We start from the raw sequence: 21,253 nt of genomic DNA on the forward strand, positions 1-21,253 counted from the left end.
TGAAAATAGCACACGGACATTGTTCATATTCCTGTTGATGATGTTGGAGAAGAAAGACTGTCTTGCTTTACGAATTTCATAATTATATTTACAAAGCATCTCTTTATGGATTTGATAATGGATGTGAAGTTTAGTTTTGCTCCATTTTCTTTCAGTCTTTCTACATTCTCTCTTTAACAGTTTAACAGCTGGGTATTGCTTCCATGGTGCTTTCTGCTTATCATTGACTCTTTTGATTTTGAAGGGAGCAATATCATCCATAATTTGGGTCATATTTAAATTAAAATGTTCCATTAAATCATCTACAGAGTCTGACATTTTGGTTGAGATCCGAGAGAGAGCTTGCTCAAAGAGAACACGTGTTGTTGTTTATGACTCTCCTACCCATAGTCGTTGAGCTGTTCTGAATGTGAGGAGACATAGAAACATCAGAGAAAACACAAAAATGATCAGATAAGGCCAGGTCGACAACAGTAGTAAAAACAATAAGACCCTTTGTGATGACGAGGTCAAGGGTATGACCACGAGAGTGGGTCGGCCCCTGTACATGTTGTACTAGGTTGAAGTTGTCAATAAGTGCAAGTAGTTCATTGGCATAAGTGTTTTCAGGATTATCTACATGCAAGTTAAAATCTCCAGATATAATAAGACAGTCAAACTCTAAGCAAATGACTGACAACAGTTCACCAAACTCTTCCAGAAAAACTTTGGCTGAATGTCTCGGAGGCCTGTAAATAGTTAATAATAATATGTTAGGAGAGCATGTAACAAGTGCACATAAGTGTTCAAAGGATGTAAAATCACCAAGTGAGGATTGTTTACATTGAAAAGAGAATTTGAATATATTTGCGATCCCTCCACCTTTCCCCTGTCGGGTAACATTCATAAAATTAAAATTTGGGGGAGCTGCTTCAATAAGGGTGGTAGCACTATTTGCTTGATCCAGCCAAGTTTCAGTTAGAAGCAAAAAATCAAGATTATGTTTGCAGATAAGATCATTAATTAAAAATGACTTGTTTGAAAGTGATCTAATGTTCAGAAGAGCTAGCTTTACAGAAAGTCTAGAAGTAATATCCGCTTGAGCACTCTGATGTTGTTTTGAAACAGGAAGGAGACTAGACTGGTTTACCCCCTGGGTTAAATATGCTCTATGTTTTCTATTTCTTATCAACACAGGAATAGAGAATGGCATAGGCATACTGGGTCCCAGCTTGTTTTCAAAACAACACCCAATGCAGGGACCCCCAGCATATCATACTAGACTTTCTTTATGTTCCATTCTGTTTGAGATTAAGATTGGAGATGTCATGTATCTTTTAGATGGTGAAAAAGATTCGAAGCTAGCTGAAAGTCCTGGGCGAACACAGTTCAGTCTGTTGGTTGATTTTTGATGAACTGGGTACACAGCTTGTCGCGACAGATTTGGGCTGGAAAAAGAGAGTGTAGCCATTGGCAGCAGTCTCTGCATACTATTAGGGAAATCCATGCAGGGGGGAGACGGAGATGGTATGATCAAATCCGAAGAGCGAGATTTTGGTGAGGCCATTTTAAGCGTCTCCATGACTTTCTCTGTGGTGACTGTCTCACTGTCTCTGTGATAGTTGCATGGCGTCGAGAAGTGGACGCATGCTCACAATCTCCGTATGATTGTTGTTGTCCTTGGCAGTCTGCCCCAGATGGTTCTTGGCAGTCTGCCCCAGATGGTTCTTGGGAGTCTGCTCCAGATGGCTGTGTGTCCTTGGTCACAGACGATTGTTTTGGCATTGCGGAGGTATTGTTGATATTGACTAGGTCAGTCTGCGATATCTTATCAACTGTTCTCTTCAATGTTGACTGACAGAAAATTTCAAGTCTATAATGATCTGCTAAAACTTTGGTCCCAATCCAGCTGAGTTCAGTGCTGTTCGGCTTGAAGAATTCTCTGGGATTCCAGAAAAGGTTAAAATTGTCTATAAAGTTCATACCAGATGAAAAACAAGTTTTTCCAAGCCAGGTGTTAAGATTGAAGAGTCGAGTAAATGCAAAGCTTCCCCTTGCAGGGAGTGGGCCACTGATAAAAGATTGTATTCCGGTCTTATAGAGATGAGAAAAGAGTTTTTTGAAGTCCTCTTGGACAAACAGCTGTTCTCTGAAAACATAATTTGCTCCCACATGTACAACAATGCGTTTGATAGTTTTATGCTCGGACATGAGTTTCAAAATGCTGTCTTTAGTGTCAGAGATGGATGCATTTGGAAGGCAGCAAATAATCATTCCATGTCCTTTTAAATGTCGTATAGTGGAATCACCAAGAACAAGGGTTGTGGGATCAGGTGGTGTTACGAGCTGCTTTTTGCCTCTTCCCACAGCTCTTCGGTTGTGATGCAATTTCTTTTTACGATGCGTTTGTCCGTCTGAAAATTCCGCTTCCACATCCCTGAGGCATTCAAATTTGTTCTGAAGCCTTATGGGCTGTGGATTTTCCATAGGATTGTAAATCTTAGACTTAGCTCTATTTCTGATAGCATGGCTGTGAAGCATGGGTTGCATAGTATCAGCACAAGCTGGTGTTGAGGTAAAAACTCTGTCTGGTTTGGTTGAGGTAATAACTTTGTTTTTATTTTCATCTGTACTCACATTGTGCCCTGTTAGATCGATGAATTCATCCACTCGATCTGCAATGTCATCGGCTTGTCGGGGTACATTCTCTGCATTCTCAGCCACTGTTTCTGTACTCCTTTCCTGAGATATCGCTCTTAATTCGTCAGTCTTTGGCTGAGCATCAATCTTTGATTCCAGGATAGAAATCCTCTGTTCTAGTTCTATGCATTTTCTGCAGGATCTCCTAGATTTTTTGCCTCCTGGCATTTTGTTTTAAAAGCTAACTTATCTTATAAAGATGAAAAATAAAATGAAAAAATAGTGGAAATTAAAAGCTTATAAAGATGAAAAATAAAATGAAAAAGTAGTGAAAATTAAATGAGAAAGTAAAGTAAAATAAAGATCAAGCAGGAGCAAAGCAGGAGCAAAGCAAAGAAATAAACATATATCACAATGACCAAATTTCAAAGGGAACTTTCACCAATTTTATTAACTCGAAAGGCCGTCTAGCTTTAAGTACCCCTCAAAGTTATATTAATATAGTTAATTAGAAAATTAACTAATGATAGTACATGAATAACTAATAGGTAAATGATTAGTTCATCCATAAAGGTATGAGATTAAAGTGTTTTCTAAAAGGGCATAGGTGTTTTTGGTACAGGGAACACCACTCTCTTCGTCAGTGTGTATTCTGGCTGTGGCATCTGCTTCCTGGTTCCACTTCTGTCAGCCTTCTGGCTCACTTCGTTGTTCACTTTAGTCAGGATGGACAGTAGATCAATACCACTACATGCACAAAAATAAAACACAAAAGGAAAATATAACAAAGTCCATAAAGTAGTTTATGTTCTTTATCAATGTTCTTAAACTTCTGTACAATCTCATCTTCTAATGACTGACACATTTGTAGATAATGCACAAATACTAGTTTACTGGCTCATAAAAAATGATATCACAGTTGGATAAGCTAGATTTACATGCATCAAGGGCAAGTCATAATATAATTTCTGAAGTGAAACTGTCTTCAGCCCAAAAAATATTTTTTTGTGGTTTTATAAAGCCACATGACAGTGCAGGTTAGATTTCAAATTTCATCCATTTAATGTTTTTTAATGGAGTGGCATTAGTATAATTTAAAAGTTTTCTAAAGATAACCACCCGATTATTGAAAAATACTGAACATAAAGTGGGTTTCTCACTCCGCTTTTTCTAAATACCACCACCATCTCGAACACTATTGTGGCAGCGGGGGCATGGTCAAGCGCCGGTCTGTGACAGGAGGGCGGAGTCAGGGAAGGTAAGTGGCAGAATCACTACACCTGACGGCAATTAACCTGCGTTTGTGTGTGTCTTCCCAGTGACCGCGCCCTATTTAAGGAGGGAGAGTGAGAGCGGAGGGGAACTTCCCCAGAGGAGACTACAGTGTGTGTGTCTCTGGCTCTCTGATTGCTTATTTAATTGTCAGACTGAAAAGTGCGGCAATAAAGCCTCCTGTTCACCCTGATCTCTGTCCTGCCGTCCTCTGTGCTCCACCCACACGCAGGGAACATTTACAACTATGTAGTTAAATCATGACCTAGCCATTCTTGTAGAATCCACGTGGGGGTATTCTGAATTTATGAAACACTGGTTGTCTAATTAGAAGTGTTTATGGATGCATGGTGAACATGACGTCGTTAGTGAAAAAATACGTTTCTGGTCTAACATTCCATTTCATCAGTCACTGCCACCTGACATCTTCAGTATGTTTTCCTGTGCTTCCCATTCGTTCCTGTAAGGCACATGTCAGTTTCCAGACAGGGCAGCTACACTATATGGCCAAAAGTATGTAGACACCTTACCATCACACCCATATGGACGTCTTCCCCAAACTGTTGCCAGAATGTTAGAAGTACCCAGTTGTATAGAATGTCTCATCTCATCTCATTATCTCTAGCCGCTTTATCCTGTTCTACAGGGTTGCAGGCAAGTTGGAGCCTATCCCAGCTGACTACAGGCGAAAGGCAGGGTACACCCTGGACAAGTCGCCAGGTCATCACAGGGCTGACACATAGACACAGACAACCATTCACACTCACATTCACACCTACAGTCAATTTAGAGTCACCAGTTAACCTAACCTGCATGTCTTTGGACTGTGGGGGAAACTGGAGCACCCAGAGGAAACCCACGCGGACATGGGGAGAACATGCAAACTCCGCACAGAAAGGCCCTCGTCGGCCACGGGGCTCGAAGCCGGACCTTCTTGCTGTGAGGCGACAGCGCTAACCACTACACCACCGTGCCGCCTATATATGCTTTAACATTAAGATTTCCCTAAAGTGGACCTAAGGGAGCCTAGCCAAATCCTGTTCCAGTGTAATAATGCCCCATGCACAAAGTGGGGACCATAAAGACATGGTGGGTCTAGAAAAACTTTAGTGACCTACACAGAGTTCTGACCTCAACTCCACTAAATGCCTGTGGAGTTAATTGGTACATCAACTGCACCCAGGCCTTCTCCCCTGATATCAGAGCCCAACCTCACTAAAACTTCTGGGGTTGAATGGGAACAAATCCCCACAGAACACATTGCAAAAACTAGTGGAAAGCTTTCCCAGAAGAGTGGAGGCTGCACTCCAAACAGCAAAGGGGGACCAACTTCATATTAATGCCCATAGTTTTGGAATGGGATGTTCAACAAGCACATATAGGTGTGATGGTCAGGTGCGCGCATACTTTTGGAATTATAGTGTATACTACGTATACTTTGTCAATAGTGTATACTTTGGCCACTGTCTGGCCAAAAAAAGTTGCACACGCTAATATTTTGTTGGGGCGCCTTTAGCTTAAATTACGGCGCACATTCGCGGTGGCATTGTTTTAACAACCTTATGCAACAAAATTTATTCCCATCCAGAGTTGCATCAATTTTTTGTCAAGATCCTATATTGAAGACGGGCGAGTCAGACCACTCTGTAAAGTCTTCTCCAGCACATCCCAAAGACTTTCAATGGGGTTAAGCTCAGGACTCTGTGATAGCCAATTAATGTGATAATGATTCCTCATGCTCTCTGAACCACTTTTTCATGATCTGATCTTGATGAATCCTAGCATCATCATGCTCAAATATGCTCGTGCCATCAGGGAAGAAGAAATCCTTTGATGTGATAACTTGGTCATTCAGTACATTCAGGTAGTCAGCTGACTTCATTTTATTGCCACATAACGTTGCTGAGCCTTGACCTGACCAACCACAGATCATAACACTGCCTTCAGAGGCTTGTACATTGGCCACGATGCATGATAGGTGCATCGTTGGGTGCATTCCCTTCTTACCCTGACACACCCATTGCTCTGGAATAGGGTAAAGCTGGACTCACCAAACCACATGATCTTTTTCCACTGCCCAAGAGTCCAATCTTTACGCTCCCTAGCAAATTGAAGCCTTTTCTTCTAACTAACCTTAGTGATTTTCTTATGGCCGCACATCTCTTTAGTTCCAATCCTGTCAGTTCTTGTCACATTGTGCCTGTGGGCATGCTCTTACTTTCATTATGCCATGGCCTAAAGGTTAGAGAAGCAGCTTTGGGACCAAAAGGTTGCTGGTCCAATTCCCTGGGCCAGCAGGATTGGCTGAAGTGCCCTTGAGCAAGGCACCTAACCCCTAACTGCTCCCGAGGCTGCTCTGGGTATGTTGTATGTCGCTCTGGATAAGAGCGTCTGCTAAATGGCATTAATGAAATGTAATATTAAACATAGCTGCAAGTTCTACCATAGATTGTTTTATGATTCAACTTCAAAAAGCATTTAAATGATCTCTGATAATGGTCAGTCAATTTTTTTCCAACCACATTTCTTCCACAATGTTGATGGCTCACCACTATCCTTCCAGATCTTAATAATATACAGTGGTACCTTGGGTTACGAACTTAATTCATTCTTTGACTCCATTCGCGAACCGAAAAGTTTGCGAACCGAATTAATTTTTCCCATTGAAATTAATGTAAATCCAATTAATCCGTTCACCAGCCCCAGAAACATAGTTTTTTTGTAACTTTTTATGGGTATATATGTGGAAAAAATACAGAAAGGAATTAAAGATAACCTTAATTATAGAAAAATACAGCAATACTAAAACAAAACATAATAATTGTACAGTACACTTTGCCTTTGTGGTTGATAGTTACTTGGCAAGATCAGAAACACGAACACCACGTTCATGTTTAACTATTATTTCCTTCTTTGTTTCAACAGTAATACGTTTAGACTTCTTAACAGCACTATCACTAACACTTTTCACTTTCTTGGGAGTCATAATGAGGGTTAATTTAATGCAAAAAGCAAAAAAGAAATCGCATCAACACAACGCAATGATGAACAATGTTCACAGCGCGCCACCTTGAGTACAACTGATGCTGCCGTACGCCTCACGTGGTGCAGAAGCCCGTCAGTTTGTGCATTTGTGCATCGAAGCATCGTTCGCGAATCGAAGCAAAATTTGTTCGGAAATGGTGTTCGTAGCCCGATTTGTTCGTGAATAGGGACATTCGTGACCCGAGCTTTGACTGTATTGGCTAGTTCTTAACCCAATTCCAGTAATTTCAGCAGTCTCCTTAGTTGATTTCTTTGCTTGATACAGGCCAATAATTTGACCCCTCTGAAACACAGTAACATATTTTCTATGATCACAGGATATGCCTTCCAACAAAGAAATGAGAAGCTACTCACTGCATCAGTTAGGGTTAAAAGAATTGTTGCCAGCTGAAACATATTAATCACTGCAGTAATTATTCAGTCAAATGCTCTTAAGTATTTGCTTATTTAAATCCAAAGGGTGACATTGTGGCGGCACGGTGGTGTAGTGGTTAGCGCTGTCGCCTCACAGCAAGAAGGTCCGGGTTCGAGCCCCGTGGCCGGCGAGGGCCTTTCTGTGTGGAGTTTGCATGTTCTCCCCGTGTCCGCGTGGGTTTCCTCCGGGTGCCCCGGTTTCCCCCACAGTCCAAAGACATGCAGGTTAGGTTAACTGGTGACTCTAAATTGACCGTAGGTGTGAATGTGAGTGTGAATGGTTGTCTGTGTCTATGTGTCGGCCCTGTGATGACCTGGCGACTTGTCCAGGGTGTACCCCGCCTTTCGCCCGTAGTCAGCTGGGATAGGCTCCAGCTTGCCTGTGACCCTGTAGAACAGGATAAAGCGGCTAGAGATAATGAGATGAGAATGAGATGGGTGACATTGTTTGGTCAGGCAGTGTATTATAATATGGTTATTATAGGGGGGAAAAGCTACTATATTTTATTATAAAGTTGTTCAACACCACTGCTTTATTTTTTAAATTAAAGTAAGGTAATTTCCCATGAAACTAGAGATATTTGGCTAACAAGCAGTTTGTTACTGTGAACCATTTTTTCCCATAATCAAATTATTACTTATTCAAATATACAGAGGTGCTATGAAGAAAATCCAAGCAGGTGGACAGAAAAAAACAGAACTTTAAAACAAAATCCCTAGTGTCGGTGACTGAAAATGCTACCATAGTCGAATACATATTTTACAAGGTGCTTCGTTTCCTGTTCAGTGAATTGGCTATTCTACCAAGCAAATCTGATTCATCTTTAGTCTGTCTTTAGAGTCTTAGGCTTAAATAAATTACATCACACAAGTGATCAGCTACAGAGAATAGCAGGATGTGGTCTGTACATGCTCACCTGGGAACAAGCTTCTGCAGGTTCTGACACAGTGACTGTATGAACCAGGTTCCTTTAAATTTCTCTCTGTATGAGACATAACCTGGCACCGTTGCCTTGGCCAATAGGTAGTTGGCCTCTGCAGGTATGGTCTTCCTGGGTTCTTCAGTATCACAGAAGAGGCCCGTTTCCATATCTGAGGTGCTGTTAGAACTATCCGGCTGAAGGAAGACCACCTGCTGATGTTGATTGCCCTGACAGGCCTGGATGAAGAAGAGTTTGGGCTTTTCTTTGAGGGAAGGGCAATGATGACCATTCAGTCTCTCCATCAGCTCCTTTAGCAAGACTTCCCCTCCATCCACCCCATACAGACCACCTCCAAATCCATGAGTCAGCACACAGCACACCACGCAGTCGGCTTGAGTGTGATCTCGACTGCGCAGTTCATCCAGAGCACTCAGCATGCAGTCCTTATTGCAGTCCTGCTTTATCACAGTTTCAAACCCGAGCCACTTGAACACAGCAGCTAAACTCTCTGCACACAGACACACACACACACACACACACACACACACTGTAATCCTATTGACTAAAATTAGTTGAATTTGAGATGAGATGAGCATGACTTTTTCTTCCTTATTTCAGTGAGAAGTTTTTTTGTAAAACAAAATGTGGCTAACCCTGGTGAAAAATAAATGTGCTAAGTGTACTAAAATTTAGCATACTTTTGTGTACTTGAAGCCACACTAATCATCAATATACTTCAAGTGTGTTTATGATTAGTTAACTTGAGACATGCTATTTTGGAACAGCTAATTTTGTACTAAATATATTTTAATTGTAATTAAATTGTAGAAAAGTGCAACCTGAAGTGTATTTAGTGTACTTTTATGTGCTAAAGTGGAACAACTTAAAGTATATTTTGTATACTTTAAGTATATGACTTTATATGTACTAATATATGCTTAATTAGTACTTTGTATTATAAGTACCTTAAAAATTAGTACACTTTAGAAATTACACATAACTTTCACTTAAAGTATATTTTAGTATAATATATTTCTATAAAAAGTGTAATATAGTATAATTATTTTAAAATGTGTTAAAAGTGTTAGCGTGAAAGCGTGATGTTAGTATACTTTTTATATATTTACAAAAAATACAATTTGTGTAAGTACATTTTCAGTACACTATTGAAAATATGAATATACTTTAAATACAATAAAGTACTTTTTTTTTTTGCCAGGGAACTCAGGACACCAGACAAAGAAAGATGATGCCTTGTACATTGCTTACTCTCTTGTAATGTATATTGCACCATGTAAGTCTTAGTCAGCAAATAATATCTATACCAAAAATGCTTTCAAAATAATGAAATAAAACTTTGGACATCTGTAATTAACTCTTTTCTGCTTTTCTACTGACAAAGTAATGTAGAAGACATATAATAAACTTCCAAAACAAAATATCTCTAAATACATTCACTTGTGTTTGCAAATTAATGTTTAGATCAGTTTTATTCACCATCTTTGTTGGTGACATATAGAGTGACAATTTAGATACAATAAATTTTCATCCATGAACTAATATCATCCATTTACAGTGTATATGAGTGTATATTGTACTGAACCTATAGCTATATAATATTCAATTGTTGTGAATAATAATATGATCATGAAACCATCATAAAGGTTAACATACAGTGGATATAAAAAGTGTACCCACCCCATTAAAATGATAGGTTATTCTGATGTTAAAAAAAAAAAAAAAACGAGACCACGATAAATAATTTCAAAACATTTCCCACCTTTAATGTGACCTATAACCTGTACAATTCAATTGAAAAACAAATAAATCTGTTGGTGGGGGGGGGGGGGGGGGGGGGGGTACATAAAAAATAAAAAAGTACAATAAGCTAGTTGTATAAGTGCACACACCCTTAAACTAATACTTTGTTGAAGCACCTTTTGATTTAATTACAGCATTCAGTTTTTTTGGGTTCACACTTGCCATCAATTAAAATGACTCTGATTAACCCCAAATAAAGTTCAGACATTTACTCAGTTGCATCCTGCAGCAAAAGCCAGGGTTCACAGAGAGCTTACAAAGCATCAAAAGGATCTCATTGTTGAAAGGTATCAGTCAGGAGAAGAGTACAAAAACATTTCCACGGCATTAGATATATCATGGAGCACAGTGAAGACAGTCATCAAGAAGTGGAGAAAATATGGGACAACAGTGACATTACTGAGAACTGGACAGCCCTCCAAAATTGATGAAAAGACAAGATGAAAACTGGTCAGGGAGGCTGCCAAGAGGCCTACAGTAACACTGAAGGAGCTGCAGGAATTTCTGGCAAGTACTGGTTGTGTACTACATGTGACAACAATCTCCCATATTCTCCATATGTCTGGACTATGAGGTAGGGTCAAAGAAAAACATCCAGGCCCGACTACATTTTGCAAAAAAAAAAAACATCAACTCTCCCAAAAGCATGTGGGAAAATGTCTTATGGTCTGATGAAACCAAGGTTGAACTTTTTGGCCACAATTCCAAAAGGTACGTTGGGTGCAAAAACAACACTGCGCATCACCAAAAGAACACCATGCCCACGGTGAAGCATGATGGTGGCAGCATCTTGTTTTGGGGTTGTTTTTCTTCAGCTGGAACAGAGGCTTTAGTCAAGGTGGAGGAATTATGAACAGTTCTAAATACCAGTCAGTTTTGGCCCAAAACCTTCAGGTGTCTGCTAGAAAGCTAAAGATGAAGATGAATTTCATCTTTCAGCACGACAATGATCTCAAAAAAGTTTTGGAATGGCCCAGCCAGAGCTCAGACCTAAATCCAATTGAAAATCTGTGGGGTGACCTGAAGAGGGCTGTGCACAAGAGATGCCCTCGCAATCTGACAGATTTGGAGCACTTTTGCAAGAAAGAGTGGGCAAATATTGCCAAGTCTAGATGTGGCAGGCTGATAGACTCCTACTCAAAAAGACTGAATGCTGTAATTAAATCAAAAGGTGCTTCAACAAAGTATTAGTTTAAGGGTATGCACACTTATGCAACCAGCTTATTGTACGTTTTTTATTTTTTATGTTTTTACCCCTAACAGATTTGTTTGTTTTTCAATTGAATTGTACAGGTTATAGGTCACATTAAAGGTGGGAAAAGTTTTGAAATTATTTATTGTAGTCTTATTTTTTTTACATCAGAAAAACCTATAATTTTAATGGGGTGTGTACACTTTTTATATCCACTGTACATCTGCAGTAATTACTCAGTGGCACAGCTCAAAATACAACACATTTCGTGCTACTATAACAGTTGGTTTGAGTTTACATGCATTATTTGTACTTACTCTCATCTATGTCTGTCCCTTCTCTGTTATTCAAATCTGGACATTGTGAGAAATCATAGTTGTTGATGATCAAGGCAAATCCTCTCCAGTCTCCCTTCATGCCATATTGCTCCAGCTTCTGCAGCACAAAGTACATCAAGCTGTCATTTCAGACCCACACACACACACACACACACACACACACACACACACAGAGTGAAACCTTCAGAATTACTAATTAAGAGAACATTACCAGTGTGTTATTTTGGTTAGGCTGAGGAAAGCTCAAGTTCTTGTCACCTGGAGCACGGTTTTTCTCTTCTTCAGAAACGTAGGCACCTACAAAATGAATAGCCAAAAAAAATCAAAGGTTAAGACTTTTTAAGGTAGATGAGATACTCAGAACTAATTACGAAGATAAGAGTGATGTGAACAAAGGATCCTTGGACTCCTCGTCCTCAACTATTTTATTATGAAAGTAGTTATATCACAATGGTTAAGCCCTGATCTCCCTCAAATGATTTACAATAACAGAAAGTAAATGGATTTAAATGTAGTCTGAGATTGTTTTACTCTAGAAATTCTTTCTTTCTTTTCATTTTTATGCTTTTAGAATCCTTACTTTGTCTTTTGGCACGTTATTTATTGGTGAGTGGGAATTTCAATAAACAACATGGTGAAAGGATCTGGATTGAAGACTCTGCAGTGGAACCTAAAATAGAGCTTACTTACTTTACAGTTATGTTACATAAACATTGTCACTGAAACATATCATTCTTAAAATGTTTAGATAATGCTGTCTTATTTAGCACATGGTCTTATTTTATGGTCATACAGGTGCCATCACCCTATTTGGTTGGGTAACAATTAAAGTAAAATGTTCAAGAGCTCATCATTTACAGCCTTGTCATTATTATTTACATTTACAGTAGCCTACATACAATCACCCATATAAATAGCATGTACGAGACCATTGGAACACAAATGGACATGCCATGGAATTTTTTTTTTAAATACAAGATATGTTGGTGTGACTTGGGGACATACTGGGCCTTTCAAAGTGGACTGTTACATTCCCAGTCTGTAATGGCCAGAGAAACTAAATAGGCAGAGAGAAAAGCCCAGTTAGAAAAGTGCATAATTCTTACATAGAAACTTCTCTCACTGTTTATGGTACCACCCCTCATTAACATATGACCAATAAGAGACATCTACCTAGTTATTCAGCAAATGACACCTGGAAGGATGTAGCAGAGATGTCAGGGAGAAAACACAACTGTGCTGTTCCAGGGTGCACAAAAAAAAAAAAAACCTGAGTCTACATTGTCTTCTAAAGGAAATTAATACACAAAAAGAGGGGATGAATTTTATTTTTGGGGACGTCCCTGAAAATTTCAGCCCCACATTAATGTTGTGCTCAGCGCATTTCAGTGAAGACACTTTTATCAACTTTGGGTCATATCAGATGGACTTTGCTACAAAGCTGATATTAAAAGATAGAGCTGTGCCAACTCTGTTAGCGTTGACCACCAGTCCGAAACCCAGAAGTAAAATGTTCAAAGTTTGAAAAAAAAAAGCAAATGTTAAATGCTGTATTGGATATTGAAATAAATTCTCCTTTTGGACTGAACCTTAGTCCGCTTGCATCATCAGTCAAAGGCACTAGGCAATGTTAAGCGGTCAGTGAAGATTAACATTTTTTTGCATGATGATAAATTTAGAATTTAGATAAACATGTAGTTTGTTTGGCTACATTATCTGAATTGATCATAGTATTGGAGTAATAAGCAATTCCAGGAAGTTAGCACATCCCCTTTAACTTAATTAAATTCTCACAAAGCTTTTATATATATATATATATATATATATATATATATATATATATATATATATACACACACACACACACAATGGTGCTTGAAAGTTTGTGGACCCTTTAGAATTTTCTATATTTCTGCATAAATATGACCTAAAACATCATTAGATTTTCACACAAGTCCTAAAAATAGATAAAGAGAACCCAGTTAAACAAATGAGACAAAAACACTATACTTGGTCATTTATTTATTGAGGAAAATGATCCAATATTACATATTTGTGAGTGGCAAAAGTATGTGAACCTTTGCTTTCAGTATCTGGTGTGAGCCCCTTGTGCAGCAATAACTGCAACTAAACGTTTCCGGTAACTGTTGATCAGTCCTGCACACTGGCTTGGAGGAATTTTAGCCCGTTCCTCCATACAGAACAGCTTCAACTCTGGGATGTTGGTGGGTTTCCTCACCATGACCCACCTTCTCTTGAGATTCAGTTCATGGACAGATGTCCTGACATTTTCCTTTAGAATTCGCTGGTATAATTCAGAATTCATTGTTCCATCAATGATGGCAAGCTGTCCTGGCCCAGATGCAGCAAAACAGGCCCAAACCATGATACTACCATCACCATGTTTCACAGATGGGATAAGGTTCTTATGCTGGAATGCAGTGTTTTCCTTTCTCCAAACATAACGCTTCTCATTTAAACCAAAAAGTTCTATTTTGGTCTTATCCATCCACAAAACATTTTTCCAATAGCCTTCTGGCTTGTCCACGTGATCTTTAGCAAACTGCAGACGAGCAGCAATGTTATTTTTGGAGAGCAGTGGCTTTCTCCTTGCCATTCACACCATTGTTGTTCAGTGTTCTCCTGATGGTGGACTCATGAACATTAACATTAGCCAATGTGAGAGAGGCCTTCAGTTGCTTAGAAGTTACCCTGGGCTCCTTTGTGACCTCGCCGACTATTACACGCCTTGCTCTTAGAGTGATCTTTGTTGGTCGACAACTCCTTTGGAGTAGCGTAACATCCGTAGCGTAACATCAGTTGATAAGGCACGTCACCACTCGACATCTGGTGACTGTTTGAAGAAGGTGGAAGTTTATCGCCGAAACTGTCAAGGTAACATCTTAAAAAATCCTTGTCTTAAAAAACGAATTTAAAGAATAGAATAACTCCTTTGGAGGGTAACCATGGTCTTGAATTTCTTCCATTTGTACACAATCTGTCTGACTGTGGATTGGTGGAGTCCAAACTCTTTAGAGATGGTTTTGTAACCTTTTCCAGCCTGATGAGCATCAACAATGCTTTTTCTGAGGTCCTCAGAAATCTCCTTTGTTCGTGGCATGATACACTTCCACAAACATGCGTTGTGAAGATCAGTTGATAGATCCCTGTTCTTTAAATAAAACAGGGTGCCCACTCACACCTGATTGTCATCGCATTGATTATAAAAACACCTGACTCTAAGTTCACCTTCAAATTCACTGCTACGTAATCCTAGAGGTTCACATACTTTTGCCACTCACAGATATGTAATATTGGATCATTTTCCTCAATAAATAAATGACCAAGTATAATATTTTTGTCTCATTTGTTTAACTGGGTTCTCTTTATCTAGTTTTAGGACTTGTGTGAAAATCTGATGCTGTTTTAGGTCATATTTATGCAGAAATATAGAAAATTCTAAAGGGTTACACACAGAGAGAGAGAGAAGATGCGAAGAAGTCTTCACAACACAAATAACCTTTTGAAGAGCATTTAAAGAGCATTTTTTCAAGGAGTGTACAAGTAGTGAAATGTGTAGACAGTTTTGTAGCAGTACTGCTCTGCACAGTAGTACAGTGGGGGCATGATTTCCCACAGTCAGACACACAGGCTGTCTTTCTGCATTAGCAGATTGAGGATTGTTACTGATCTCTTTCTTATCTGGAAGAGCTAATAAGACATGAAGAAAGTGATTCAGTTTATCATGGATAGGACAGCAATGCAGTGTGTGTGTGTGTGTGTGTGTGTGTGTGTGTGTGTGTGTGTGAGAAAGAGAGAGAGAGAAAGAGAGAGACCTGAGGTGTTGATTGCTGTTATCCACTCCCTGAGCCCCGGCCTTGATTCATTCACATCATCTCTCTTGAGCAGCTCTAGAAAAGCGATGCAACGCGACTCTCCCTTTTTCATAATCAGGTCCAAGAGCTCTATAATTTTCTCGGTGGGATCTCGGATACTTTTGACCTTCATGTATTCAGTAGTGGTTATCAGATTCTGGGCACGAACATGCTGGAGAATGAGTTCCTCTCCGCATAACCATTCAATAAGTTTCACTTTTGTTTTGGTGATGATCTCCATTCTTCCTGAAAAGAAACATGCAGAGATGGAGCCGTAAATGTAAATCTTCAAATACAAAGAACTCATACAGTACAGTAAAAAGGGTGTGGCCCCATGTAGCTGCATCATGTGTCTGCTATGTTAAAACTTTCGCTCACAGCTCTGTTTTTCTACATACATCAATAACTGGTTCGTGAAAGAAACTCTCTCAGTATAGTAAATAGGTCTATAGCTAAATTATTTATCATTCATATATGATACAATTATATAAATTAGAATTTATAATGCTCTGTTTTAACGCACCTTATCAGCTGCTCCTCTTCAACGTGGCATAAAGGTGTGTTTTTGTTCCGTTTTTTGTTTGGACCGGATTTCCTTTCACTTTTACTGTTTCAAAATAAACCGAATTACTTCTAATCAACCAATAGATGGCGCTAGGTGTGGAAATGGAAAGAGTTTATAGACAAATTCAGACCAAAAGTTAAAAGTGAAGCAGTGTGCAGCAAAACAAATGTGTGGTTCTTTTGAGGTATGGATACCTTATGTTCACTGAGGTATGTTCATACCTTATGAGTTTTTTGTTTGTTTCTTTCTTTCTATAACTCATAATGAGTCAACAGCACCTTCAATTTCATTGTACCTTTGGAAAAGTGACAATGACAATAAAGACTTATCATTGAATTTCAGACAGAGAGACATGGCTGTTTCTCATCTCATCTCATTATCTCTAGCCGCTTTATCCTGTTCTACAAGGTTGCAGGCAAGCTGGAGCCCATCCCAGCTGACTACGGGCGAAAGGCGGGGCACACCCTGGACAAGTCACCAGGTCATCACAAGGCCTGACACAGACAACCATTCACACTCACATTCACACCTATGGTCAATTTAGAGTCACCAGTTAACCTAACCTGCATGTCTTTGGACTGTGGGGGAAACCGGCGCACCTGGAGGAAACCTACTCGGACACAGGGAGAACATGCAAACTTCGCACAGAAGGCCCTCACCGGCCGCTGGCTCGAACCCGGACCTTCTTGCTGTGAGGCGACAGCGCTAACCACTACACCACCGTGCTGCCCAGAATAGAATTTTGTGTCGTTTTTCCTTTTTCAGTATTTATCATAGCTCCTCAAACACAAAAATCTAATATCCATTAATCCAAAATGTAAAATTGAGACGAATGTTTAAATAACTTTTCAAAGTTAAGCTAACTTAAGTTGGACGGTCCCCAAGACATATTTTTACCCTATCTCTGACTGATTATTGTTACACTTTAGTACAAACATTTCCTATATGGAAATGAAACATGCAAATCGCAGTGTGGTGCTGTGAGCTAAATGTAAAATGACTAAAGACAATCTAGTTGTATTCCTTTAACAGTCCTACAGTTATGGAGGGAAATGACAGGTGGGAACTCCAGCAGAAAATGGATACACAGAGCCCAGGGCCAAATTGAGTCTAAATGAGTGTGACAACCTTTTCACTGAGTCTTTTGAAACACAATGCTGCTGCTGTTTCAGTCTCTCTCTCTCTCTCTCACACACACACACACACACACACACACATATATATATATATATATATATATATATATATATATATATATAAAACAGGCAGTACAGTGGTGTAGTGATTAGCACTGTTGCCTCACAGCAAGAAGGTCCTGGGTTTGAGCCCAGTGGCCAGCGAGGGCCTTTCTGTGTGGAGTTTGCATGTTCTCCCCATGTCTGCGTGGGTTTCCTCCAGGTGCTCTGGTTTCCCTCACAGTCCAGAGACATGCAGGTTAGGCTAATTGGTGGCTCTAAATTGACCGTAGGCATGAATGATTGTTTGTCTCTATGCATCAGCCCTGCGATGACCTGGCGACTTGTCCAGGGTGTACCCTGCCTCTCGCCCATACGACCCTGCATAGGATAAGCGGTTACGGATAATGGAATGTGTGTTTTTATATATTTTATATATAGACACAAGTGTTTTAATGGGAAATACACTACTAATATTTTTCATACGAACTACATTCAGGACATGGAGAACTACAACCCTGACATATTTCTCAATATGTCACTTATGAGAAAATTGATGAATTGTTTTGATTAATTTGGGTACTTTTTGTTTCTGAATGTGTCTGTAAAACTTGGAGTGGGCGGGTGGAGCACAGAAGTATGGCAGGCCAGAACTGAGTTCTCAAAACTCTTTATTTTCAGCTTTTCAGCTTTACAAACCCCCAGTCACACAGACAAGCACACATACATCAGTCGTCTGGTCAGGGAGAGAGCTCTCTTCCTCTGCTCTCTCTCTCCTTATATAGGGTGTGGTCACTGGGGAAGACACACAAACAGGTTAATTGACATCAGGTGTAGTGATTCTGCCACTTACCTTCCTTGGCTCCGCCCTCCGGTCACAGACCGACGCTTGACCACGCCCCCGCTGCCACATACCCCCACCGCCCGACTCAGGCCGGGCAGCCATCCGGCCTGCAGCCGACTCCCTCTACCCCCTTGATGGGAGAGGAAGTCCGCCATGACCATCTGCGCCCCCAGCCTGTGGACCACCTTGAAGTTAAAGGGTTGGAGTGCCAGATACCAACGGGTGATCCGCGCGTTGGCATCCTTCATGTGGTGGAGCCACTGGAGGGGCGCGTGGTCCAAACAGAGGGTGAAAGGGCGTCCCAGCAGGTAGTAGCGGAGGGCGAGGACCGCCCATTTGATGTCCAGGCACTCCTTCTCTATGGTGCTGTAGCACCCCTCACGCACTGACAACTTCCTGCTTATATACAGCATGGGGCGATCCTCCCCCTGCACCTCCTGGGACAAAACAGCCCCCAGCCGTCTGTCCAACGCATCCATCTGCAACATAAAGTGGAGAGAAAAGTCAGGGGAGTGTAACAGTGGCCCCCCACACAGTGCAGCCTTCACCTCAGAAAAAGCCCGCTCGCATTGCTCCATCCACTGGACCGGATCTGGTGCCCCCTTTTTAGTGAGATCAGTCAGTGGGCTGGTGACGTCCGAATAATTAGGTATAAACCTACGATAGTAGCCAACCAGCCCCAGGAACTGTCTCACCCCCTTTTTGGTCTTGGGCCTCGGGTGGGCTGCAATCGCTGCTGTCTTATTAATTTGGGGACGCACCTGCCCATTGCCCAAGTGGAAGCCCAGATACCATACTTCCACCTGCCCAATCGCACACTTCTTCGGGTTGGCCGTGAGACCTGCTCACCTCAGCGACCCAAGGACGGCCCTCAGGTGTTGCAGATGCCGCGGCCAGTCGTTACTATAGATTATGATGTCGTCTAAGTAGCGGCCTAGTAGGTGGCATGGGGGTGGAGGACCCTGTCCATAAGCCACTGGAACGTAGCAGGCGCCCCAAACAGCCCAAAAGTAAGTGTGACAAATTGATGTAAGCCAAACGGTGTGGAAAAGGTCATTTTTCTCAGGATAGCGGAGTCAAGGGGATCTGCCAATAACCCTTTGTCAAATCCAGTGTCGAATAAAAGCGAGCCGTGCCTAGTCAATCCAGCAACTCGTCAATACGAGGCATTGGGTACGCATCGAATTTAGACACCGCATTGATTTTTCTATAGTCCACACAGAACCAGACCGACCCGTCGGCCTTGGGAACCAAGACCACTGGGCTGCTCCAGTCACTGTGGGACTCCTTGACGATGCCCATTTCGAGCATGGCCTCGAGTTCTTCCTGAACCACCTTTTTCTTGTGTTCGGGTGGCCTGTAAGGGCGGCTGCGTACTACCACCCCTGGGGGCGTCTCAATGTGGTGTTCTATGAGGCGGGTGCAGCCGGGCAGGGGTGAGAACACATCTGAAAATTCGGTCTGCAACTGGGCAACCTCCATTAGTTGGGTCAGGGAGAGGTGGTCTCCACAGGGGACCGGAGAGGTAAGCGATGTCAATGTTCCTTTTTGAACCTCCGGCCCCAGCTCTGCCTTCTCCAGAACCACCGACATCAACGCCACGGGGACCTCCTCATTCCAGAGTTTAAGCAGATTGAGGTGGTAAATCTGTAGCGCCCCACCTCATAGTCAACGTCCCCGACTCGCCGTGTGATCTCAAAGGGTTCTTGCCACTTGGCGATCAATTTGGAGCTCGACGTGGGCAACAGTACGAGTACTTTATCTCCCAGTGCGAACTCCCTAAGGCGCGTACCCCTGTCGTACAGGCGGCTTTGCCGTTCTTGGGCCTGCAGCAAATTCTCCTGGGTTAGGTGTGTGAGTGTGTGGAGTTTTGCGCGCAGGTCCATAACGTATTGAATTTCGTTTTTGCTCGGTGAAGGTCCCTCCTCCCAATTTTCCCGCAGTACATCTAGGATGCCGCGCGGCTTATGCCCATATAATTCGAACGGGGAGAACCCCGTGGAGGCTTGTGGGACCTCTCACACTGCGAATAACAGGAGTTCAAGCCATTTATCCCAATTACGTGCATCCTCGCTTACGAATTTTTTAATTATATTCTTGAGTGTGCGGTTGAACCGTTCGACTAAACTGTCCGTTTGTGGGTGATAAACGCTGGTGCAGATCGGCTTAATTCCCAATAACCCATACAGTTCGCGCAGTGTGCGTGACATAAACGAAGTGCCTTGATCAGTCAGAATCTCTTTGGGGATTCCGACTCAGGAGATGATGTGGAAGAGCGCTTCCACAATACTGGGTGCTGAGATATTGCGCAGAGGCACGGCTTCCGGGTATCGCGTTGCATAGTCCACCAGGACTAAAATAAAGCAATACCCTCATGTTGACCGATCTAATGGCCCGACGAGATCCATCCCAATTCTTTCGAACAGGGTCTCGATTAATGGTAGAGGGCACAAGGCGCTTTTGGAATGGCCACTGGATTTACTAACTTGCACTCACGGCATGCCGTACACCACCTACGGACATCGCCATGAATCCCTGGCCAATAGAACCGGGCCATTATTCGGGCTAGTGTCTTATCCTGCCCCAAGTGTCCAGCCATGGGATTAAAGTGAGCTGCCTGGAATACCAATTTCCAGCGGCTCTTTGGGATCAAAAGCTGCATGATCTGCTCTTTAGTCTGAGTGTCCTGCGTCACTCGGTATAATCTATCCTTCATAATAGAGAAATAGGGGAAGGACGGGGTGGCGTTTTGCTGGAGCGTTTGACCATCGATTACTCTCACTTGGTCAAACGCATGCCACAGAGTCTCGTCTCGCGACTGCTCTAATGGGAAATCCGCGAGCGATTCCCCGAGAGAGGGAGGAGGAGCCTGCTGCTCCTCACTCTGACACGGAGATGATGTAGATGGCTCTGTGACAGCTGCTCCTGCCAATGCCACACCAGGACCTCCCCCGGCTGAACTACAGCAGGACCCACTCTTCACTAAATGACTCATTAACTCCTGAAATCCCAGCCAATCAGTCCCCAAAATTATTGAGTGGGTAAGGCGAGGATTAACCGCCACCTTTACACTAAATTTCTCCCCTCGAAATAGAATGTGGACCGACACTAAAGGGTAGTCGTGAACATCCCCGTGCACGCACACAACATCTTCACCACTTGTGCTCTCC

General features: G+C 41.7%; 1 protein-coding gene across 1 annotated transcript; it reads right to left on the reverse strand.

The window, feature by feature from the left end:
* Nucleotides 1–3,042: 3,042 nt before the first annotated feature.
* On the reverse strand, nt 3,043–16,110 carry LOC132891923 (caspase-8-like). Its single transcript, XM_060930057.1, has 6 exons — nt 16,023–16,110; nt 15,461–15,745; nt 11,836–11,921; nt 11,604–11,721; nt 8,268–8,781; nt 3,043–3,366 (listed from the first exon to the last, which is right to left on the reverse strand). The coding sequence occupies exons 2-6, from the start codon at nt 15,738–15,740 to the stop codon at nt 3,213–3,215; spliced, it is 1,152 nt and encodes a 383-aa protein (XP_060786040.1). The 5' UTR covers nt 15,741–15,745; nt 16,023–16,110; the 3' UTR covers nt 3,043–3,212.
* Nucleotides 16,111–21,253: the final 5,143 nt, after the last annotated feature.

This window comes from Neoarius graeffei, chromosome 9, assembly GCF_027579695.1.
Source record: "Neoarius graeffei isolate fNeoGra1 chromosome 9, fNeoGra1.pri, whole genome shotgun sequence".
Taxonomy (NCBI): Eukaryota; Metazoa; Chordata; class Actinopteri; order Siluriformes; family Ariidae; genus Neoarius; species Neoarius graeffei.